This window comes from Meleagris gallopavo, chromosome 1, assembly GCF_000146605.3.
Source record: "Meleagris gallopavo isolate NT-WF06-2002-E0010 breed Aviagen turkey brand Nicholas breeding stock chromosome 1, Turkey_5.1, whole genome shotgun sequence".
NCBI classification, from domain to species: domain Eukaryota; kingdom Metazoa; phylum Chordata; class Aves; order Galliformes; family Phasianidae; genus Meleagris; species Meleagris gallopavo.
In genome coordinates this window covers 1,092,381-1,101,573 of record NC_015011.2, presented here as the reverse complement: position 1 = coordinate 1,101,573, position 9,193 = coordinate 1,092,381, and the positions used below count along the sequence as shown (strand labels likewise).

The following is a 9,193-nucleotide window of genomic DNA, read 5'->3' as shown; positions in this document are numbered from 1 at the left end:
AAGTGCAGATAACTTTGCTCAAAACTTGAAAGTTTGAACACAACTGCAAAGCTCTTGCAGACACAAGACCATGGACCACAAGCAATCCCTTCCATCTCTTGTCCAACCATCTCATGGACATCACTAGGACAAGAGAAGTGAGGAAGGAACACATGGGTTGGTTTTCCAGTTGGCTGATGAAGCCCTTTTTGCCTTCCACCTGAGCCAGATGGGTGATGATGAACGTCACCTTGCCTTCACCCTTTGCCTCTAGAGGATGGCAGTGCTCATTTAGAGTTTGCAGTGGGTTGCTGCAGCTGCAGCTCTGTATTCAACCACGAGCCACCCATCCTTGTTGTTCAAAGCCAACTTCTACCCATGCAGATTTTTTTGGTGTCCACAATACCCATCAGTGAGGAGCTCTAGTCATGGAATGTCTCCTTTCCTCTGGTTCAGTCCTACCTGGAAGACCACCAGCAAGCCCTGGCTGTTACAGGGATGCATTTCACTCCAAACCAGCTCCTGTCTGTCCCAGCATTCCCACCGTCCTCCCCATCGTTGTGGCTGGCAAGACACCCAGCTAAAGAATCAGCCGCTCTGTGTGTATTTTTACATTACAACATATACCCTTTATATATAAAACATCAGTACAAAACCACCAGTTCTGTAGCAAGGGGGGGTTTAGTGGATAACAACAGATATCATTGCCATGTCCTTGTCTTCAGGCTTTAGCAGTGTTTGTAGCAAATCATTTCCATGTGCAGTCCCCTGCGAGCAGCTGGCATCTGTGCTGAAATTGCCCCCTGAAGATCCCTAAGTGTGGACGAGGAGATGACCTCTGAACTGGTGATGGAGCTGAAGCCCTTTGCTGTGGTTGTTGTTCATGACTGAATGGCTGGAAGAGAGCAGGGAGGGAGTCAAGGTACAGTGGGGGGATACTCACCTGGGTCTCTATTGACCCTAAGCAGTGCTGCTTTCTGTGTTTGGGGGGCAATTTGGGGTTAAAGCACCTCTAAGGATGGGGCTAGTGTCCAGCAGGCCTTGCTCCTAGCCAGGGAATGGTTTTACTTAGGCAGCCTCCTTCAGCCCCAGCACCCAAACTCCATCCTCTGTCCCACAAATGCCCTTTACTGGGGCAAGCAGCCTGGACCATGTTGACTATGGCCTCCCAGTCTGTAAGAGGATGGGCACCATCTATGGGCTCAGGCCACCCCTGCGAGCCCTATTAATGGCCTTTCTCTGTCCCTTGCATCTCATACTGGTAACTTTTCCAGCCCTGCTTTATAATTGGGTACATAGCCTAATTTTGGCTCCCATTTAGGATTTCCGTTGAGTTCACGCCAACTTGAGTTGCTCATTGAGCCATACGATAGGATAACCACTCACCTCTTGGCACCGGAGTGATCTCATCCACTTGTTCAGGCTGAGAAGAGCAGCTACATGTCCCTGGAGCAAAAATGCTCCCTGCAAAGGCCAGCTGGGGACGTGAGGACATGCCTCATGCCACTGCTACTTGGGGAAGCACTGAGTTTCGAGCATCCCCCTGGCTAGCTGGTCTGGTAGGTACACCAACGTGCTCAGTGCTGGGTGCTCAGCCCATGGGGATGTCACCAGGCGACGACATCTCATCATTCTCTGCTGTGGTATTGGGAGCCACCATGGGGATGGCCGTCATCGCCACCATGTAGTTCTGCTGCGTGTGCCTAGGGATGGGAGAGAAGTGTCAACAGTGCCCACAGGGCATCTCACAGCTTTCAGGAAAGCAATGGGTCTTGTGGACGGGCCACATGGTGCTCAACAAACCTACATTTTCATTCTCCAGTAACAGAATCCCACAACACCAACAACAAGCAGAATTGAGACCCCTAAGGGAGAAACAAAGCAGATGATGAGCATCTTCCAATGGTTGGCCAAGGGAACAGCTCCACAAACAGTCAAAATTACATCACACACAACTTTTGTAGTGCATTTTCAAGGTATCTTCTTTGCCAAGGGAAGAAATCGGGGTGGTGCATGCTGCCCCTCTTGGAAACATTGCTCTCAAATATGGCATAAACCTCACACAGCTTTTTAGGTTTAAAAAAAACAAAGCAGCTCATTCTTACCATCAACCCAGCAATGCTTACCAATGGAAGAGGCCACAGTTTGGGTGGAAACTGATCAAAAGAAAAAAAAAAAAAAAGAGATGTTAGCTGCAGAGCTAGGAAAGCCTGGGAAATGGGGAGAAATATCAGGGAGAATCTTATTTAAAAGTTGGTGAGAAGGGAAAGAAATGTATTGAAAAAGAGAAAGAGCCCTTGGCTATGGAAACACAGTGGGTTATCTCCTCACCTGCAGCATGGTCTGTAGGGATGGTGGGCAGTGGGGTTATCCCCAGGGCTGTCCCCTCTCCTGGTGTAGGCATCTCTGGTGGTTCAAGCACTGCAGGTGGCACAGGTGTCTCTGGTGATGGCACAGGCACTGCTGCTGAAGTGGTGCTGGTTCCTGCAGGGAGAAATGTAAAAGCTTTTAATTTAGGACAGCACACTCTTGTCACTACGCAGTGTTGTAATTTGGACGTGGCAAGGGTGATACATCTCAACCACTTTGAAATGGGATAATTCCCTGTAGTTGAGAAGAGGGTAGATGTGGCAGTTAGGGACATGGTTTAGTGGGCATGGTGGGGTTGGGTTGGTGGTTGGACTTGGTGATATTGGAGGTCTTTTCTAACCTTAATGACTGTGATTCTACTCAGGGGCATGGCTTAGTGGGCATGGTGGTGATGGGTTGATGGTCGGTCTGGATGATCTTAGAGGTGTTTTCCAACCTTAGTGATTCTACAGTTCTATGACTCATTCTATTCAATCCTGCAACTGAACTGTTTTGCTTCCCACACCACAATAGTTGAGTTTTTGCCACATTCACCTCTTCCTCACCTCTTTGGCTTGTCTTCACTGTTGGGAGCTCAGGGCTTGGGGTTTGCAGAGGTAGAGCCGGGTCCCCTTTGGGTAAACACAACAAAGACAAAATCAACAGCAGCAATACCACCCTAAGTCCTCCTTCACCCCATCCCAATGCATCCCATCCCTGGAGGCACGACCACTTACGGATGCACTGTAGCTCAGTGGACGTCCAGACAGGCTTGCCATGATCGAGGACGCACTGGATGAGGGTGGAGGTGCCAGCTTTGCGTTTGTAGCCCAGCTTGCAGCTGTAACGCAGGCTGGTGTGGAGCAGCTCCGTGTCGCTCGCGTCGATGATCGCATTGGCCACGTCCTTGGGACGGCCACATCGCACTGCTACGGATGGAGCAAATAGAAAGGGAGATGACAACAGGAATGTCAGAGCTGCCTGAATTTTGAGCAGTCCTACGTGGAGCCAGGACTTGGACTCAGTGGTCCTCGTGGGTCCCTACTGGTTCTGTGATTCTTTGGTTCTATGATGTGTGGGCTCTCGAGGAGCAGGAATTGAGGCTGCAGTTATGGCCATCCCATGGAGAGGAGAATGACAGGGAGAGGAGCATGCTGGTAATGGGGGTAGAAGCTCAGTAGGGATGAAAGCATGATGGCAATGAGGAGAGGAACATGATGGCAATAGGGACAGGGATGGAAGCATGGTGGGGGCTGGAGCCACTTCTGGGCATTCCCACCTGCTCCCAGACATTCTCCAACCCACCAGCATGCAACATTCCACTGACAGCAGCACCACGACGCTATGGCATGGGCTGGTGATGGTATCAGGGAGCAGACATTGAGCCAGGAGATCAAAGGATACGGCCAGCTGCTGCTACATGAGTATCCCACACCCTTCCCAAAGACAGGAAAGCCCGGAATGCATGAGATAATATCACAGTTAAACAATGCAGAATCCTCTCTCTGGGAATGGATGCACAACCACTATTAGACACCAGAGAATCCCATCTATGGGAATGCACAACAGCTGTTAAACATTGGAGAATCCCATTAATGGAAACTCACAACCACTATTAGATACTGAAGAATCCCCTCTTTAGGAATGCATAGCCACAATTAGCCCATAAGGGTGCTTTCTGCCCCAAATCATGATCCTGATTGAATCACCACTGCAAGGAATGTCATTTAAAGGAGAGGGCAGAAGCACAATGCCTTCAGGGAATGCTCTTCAGTGCTTGATTTGCTACAGAACACGCTCATTTTCCATCATATTGCGGATTTGGCAGCAAAAAAAAAAAGAAAAGGAGCATTAAGCTATCTCAGAGATTTTTGGCGGGCATGCAGCTTTATTTCCTGCACTTCCATGAAAGTTTTCCAAGCCTCATTGAAAGATTTGAGGCGTCTGCGGGAAACACACAGTGGAAAATCCCATTGAGATCCATCTCCTGGGGATCTCTATGAGGAAATCCCACTGAGATGAATCTCCTGGCAGTCCGTATGATAAATGTGCAGCACAAAATCCCATTCAGATGCCTCTCCTGGAGGTCTCTATGGGGAAATTCCTTTGAGATGCATCTCCTGAGGGTCCTTATAGCTCCATCATGTGGGTTCATGGTGCAGCATCCAGATCCCATGGGTCCTTATGGATTCATGGTGCAGTGCCTGGATCTTATGGGTCCTTATGGGTTCATTGTGCAGCATTCGGATCCTATGGGTCTTTCTGGGTTCATGGTACAGCACTCAAATCCTGTGTGTCCTTATGGATTCATGGTGCAGCATCCAGATCCTATGGGACCTTATGGGTTCATGGTGCAGCATCCAGATCCTATGGGTCCTTATGGGTTTGTGTGTGCAGCACTCGGATTCTATGGATTCTTATGGGTCCGTGGTGCAGTACTGAGATCCTAAAATCACCCCCAGCTTCCACGGATGCTGCTGGGGGAGTGCTGCAGGCACCCAGAGGGGGATAATTGAGGTACACTGTGGGCACCCCATGAACACCACGAGGGGATCCTGGTCCTGCTTGGGTGCTGCGTGGGCACCAAGAGGGGAACCTGGAGTACCTATGTGCAGCAGAGCCACGTGGAGAGCCCCGTGACCCACCCCAGCGCGCAGCGTGGGTCCCCACTCCAATACCCACGAGTAAATCGCAGACACCTGTGGGAGCACGAGTGGGAGACGCGGACACTCCCAGCAGCAAGCCGAGAGCTCTCGCAACGCTCTGCTTACCTCTGTCCGAGGCGCTGTAGGGCAGAAATAGGGCGAGAGCAGCGCAGAGCAGCAGCAGCCGATCCATGGGCGGTGGTCTCGGGCCGGGCGGGGGGGGCTCAGCGCTCCCCGAGGGGTTCCATGCCGACGCCCCTCCGGGATCCGCCGCCGCTGCCGCCGGCCATGGCCTCGCTCTTTCTTCCCTCTTTCGCTTTCGGTTTCACATGGGGATCGTTGGGGACACGTCGTCCAATAGGGAATGGGGAGGGATGGGGCTGGGGGAGGAGGGAAAGGAGGAGGGTGGTGGAGTGTGGGGGATGCGAACGGGATGCGGGACTGGAAAGAGGTGCGGTACCAAAGTACCCAAAGAAGGACCCAAAGAGGGTCCCAAAAAGGAGAGGATGTAAAACTCGGGCGATGCATCACCCAAAGAGGGAACGCAATATTCGAAATGGAGATGCTGTATCCAAAGTGGGGAGAATGCCAAACTCAAGGGATGCAGTACTCAAATAGAGGATGTGATACTTGATGAGGGGGATGTGGTACCCGAAAGGGGGATGCAGGACTCGAGGAGGGATGCAGTACCCAAAGTGGTGAAAGATACAGTATCCAAAGGGGGATGCAATACTGGAGGGAGATGCAATAGTGTGTTATGTGAGGAGGATGTGATATCCTAAGTGGGGATATAATAGAAAAAGTGAGAGAAGGGATGTTATTCTGATGGAAAATTCATTATAACCCAGTGTCATCAGGAATGTTGTTGGGAAGAGGGAAGAGTTTCACATTCACTTGAGACAAAAGACAACGTGAAGACCTCTAGCACAAAAAGTGTAAGTCTTGCCTAAATCTAAAGTCTAGACCAGACAAGATGGGTTCAGGTGGGTTGAGGCATCAGGAGATGCATTACCTCAGAGGAAATGTAATACTAGGATGGATGGGATACCCAAGGAGGAGAAGATGTGGTACCCAGGATGGAATGTGGTAGTTGGGGTGAAATGCAGTACCTGGGGTGGGAAGCAGAACTTGGAGAAGGATGCAGTATCACTGTGATGCAGTATCTGGAGGGGATGCAATTCCTAGTAGGGAACAATGAAGTCTTTAGCCTGGGGATGGGCTGCCCAATGGAAATGTGGTACTATGGGCAGTGCAGTCACCCCTCCAGGTGCCCCTGGTTGGATCCAATGCCAGAAGCCTCTTGTGCTCTGGTTGCATAACTCTTATACCAAATTCTCAACAAAAACTCTCTTTTGTTGGGTTACATTGGGTTGAGAGGGTGGATTGCATTGGGTTGCATTGGGCTGGGCTGGATTGTGTTGGGGTTGGGTTGGGTAGAAAACCTCATGGATGCAGATGTCAGAGGCCTTCAGTGCTGGAGCTGGTGTTTGCTGGTGCCAAACTGGAAATGAAGCCATGATCCAAGGCCCTGGAAGATGCCAGTACAATAAATCCTCCCCAGACAACCTTGTGGCTCCATGCTTTGTGTGCCTCCAGGTCCTTTTCCATTGACCACAACTCATTCTGTCTTGATGGGTGAATATTGGTCAATAGCTTTACTATAGCCAAAGGGAAGGGCAATTTGAAGGATATAACTTTTCATGTCCAACCAGAAATCCTTCATGGGAAGCAGTGAAATTATTACCATTCGAAGACCTCTATGGTAGAACAGTATTGCGTTGCTAACTGTTTGCTCCATCGTTAAATCCTTCCAAACATATTTCACAAAGAGCAATATACAAGACTAGAAACACTGAGAATTGGTTGTATGTAGCCAAGATTTGTTACCAGAAATATTCAGGTCCCGCAGATCAAAGCACTGCACCAATTACACACTAATTAAGTGAGATCTCGGATTCCTAAAGCTCCATATTTAAAGGCACTCCACTGTGGATTGAACACAGTCTTTAATCTGTGAACTCTGGACAGGTGAGGATTTCTCACGAGTGTTACAAAGAACAATCAGTGGGTTAGAGTTCACCAGTAATAAATTGTTGAGGGCAACAATGCCAGGATTTGGTATGGGAGGTCCCTGGGGTTTGAGAAGTTTCCACTCTTCCTCTGAAAGCACTCATTCAAAAAAACTCAAAAACACAATGTTTTCATAACTGATCTGAAGGGATTTTTTTGCAATCCCTGTAAAAATAAACCATGTAGCTATGAAAATGTGGTTGGATAATGTAAACAACATATGAGAGTTTATGTTAGCAAAATTAGGAAATGTTAGGAAAAATGTGTTGCTTGGGAATGCCCTATTTCCCATAGGAGGATTTTCTACAAAAATCAGAGCTATCAGAGGCCACAGTTTTGGGCATCAGTCCATTAAACCCTTCCATAAGGAAGCTCTTTGTGTGCTGAACTCAATGCATGGCATCAAAGGATCCTTCTCATTTTGCCCTGCCCACCAAGACAGTAATGTGACTTAGAGCATCCCTAACCATGGGATATGGAGATAACCTGGGACTGGGCTCGAATTTTGTATTTTCAAAGGTCTTCACCACCCCTACAAACATAAGGGCTACCTTTCATAGCATCTGAAAAACAATTTTCAGGCTTTCTTGCCTTTGGGGGAGGTTGGATATAAATAGCTGATGAGCTTTTGCCTCATCCAATGACTCTATTGTATTTTGCAGCTGATGTTTATTTGTTCCTCCTTGGATGGAGGAAGATTGTACTGTTGACTACAAAATCTTATGAAGATTTTGGAGTAAGAAAAGCTGGATTCAGACCAGGACTTGTGATGTATCCGTGATTCCATGTCTTTGGAGACGCAATGCTTGTTCCAAGATGCTGAGCAGCAGTCTTTCATTTGGGTAAAAATATTCCATTGGGTATATTTCCCAGCTAAAATCAACCCAAATTGTTGTTTACGAAGGGACAATAAATCTGTTTTTCTATTTTTGGGGTGTTCATCCAGGAATTATTTCATTTCCTAGAAATTCTGAACTATGTGTTTCTGCACTAAGTGCATATCACCAGTGGGGATATGAGATCATCTTTAAGCATTACTACCTCTGAGGAATATTTGAGGTCATTAATGGGGAATAGTTGCGAGGATGGCTTATCCAGTAGTAGTAAGAACCAAAGATTTCTAGAAACCATTTGTACAGATCAGATTGGCACACTGGGTTGATTTCCCATCAAATTGATCTAATTTTATCTTATCTCATTGTAGCATATGGCCTCTCTCTCCCAAAGCAGTGACACCTGGAAAAGAAATTACAATAAGCCATTTCAAATATATATATTAAATTATTTCCTTATCAAGGAAGTAATTACAATGTTTATAATTTTGCCATATGGCAGTGACAATACTACTGAGCCTCTCTAATGGAAGAAGGAGCTGATTTTCTGGTGCCATGATGACAATTAGTCATGCTGTGGTTACACCCAATTAAGGCTGCAAATGTTTAATGCAGGTGAAGAAGAAGAAGAAGAAGAAGAAGAAGAAGGAAGAGGATGATGGTGATGATGAAGATGATGATGAAGAAGAGGAGAAGAGGGGTGGTGGTATTAATGGTGATGAAGATGATGGAGAAGAAAAGGAGGAGGAGAAGAGTGGTAGTGACTGTGATGATGAAGAAGAGAGAGGAAGAGAAGGATGACTGTGGTGGTGGTGGTGAGGAGGAGGAAGAGGAAGATGATGGTTATGATGGTGATGTGGGGGAGAAAGAGGAGCAGAAAGAGGGAAAGAAAAATGGAGCTGATGAGGAGGACCTGAAGGATGGTGACGGTGGTGACAGAGATGAGGAGGAAGAGGAAAATGGTAGAATCATAGAAGCACGTTGAGGAGGAGGAGAAAGAAGGAGGAAAAGGAGAAAGAAGAAGCCAACAATGATGACAACACAGTGTTTAGCACTGGAGGAAAAACTGTTTTCTGCTAGGAACTAAAATACACCACATGAAACCTACAGTCATTTGTTACAGGATTTATGCATTTATGTTGATTCATCTTTAAAACTTGACATTTCTGGCTGAATATTGGCAGAATTCATATAAAAGGGTTTCACTGCCCAGAGGAATACCCCAACAGAGCCAAGCAGAAGGGTGTGAGCCTGTTACATTGCAGGAAAGCATCCTACCTTTCCAAAGGCTGCTCCTGAGCTGGATGAGAGGAATTT

The 9,193-nt window shown here is 47.6% G+C and overlaps 1 protein-coding gene across 1 annotated transcript; it reads right to left on the bottom strand.

The window, feature by feature from the left end:
* Positions 1–108: 108 nt before the first annotated feature.
* IL15RA (interleukin 15 receptor subunit alpha) lies at positions 109–5,293 on the bottom strand. Its single transcript, XM_010708812.3, has 8 exons — positions 5,100–5,293; positions 3,066–3,257; positions 2,895–2,960; positions 2,311–2,463; positions 2,106–2,135; positions 1,787–1,844; positions 1,366–1,682; positions 109–874 (listed from the first exon to the last, which is right to left on the bottom strand). The coding sequence occupies exons 1-7, from the start codon at positions 5,164–5,166 to the stop codon at positions 1,571–1,573; spliced, it is 678 nt and encodes a 225-aa protein (XP_010707114.1). The 5' UTR covers positions 5,167–5,293; the 3' UTR covers positions 109–874; positions 1,366–1,570.
* Positions 5,294–9,193: the final 3,900 nt, after the last annotated feature.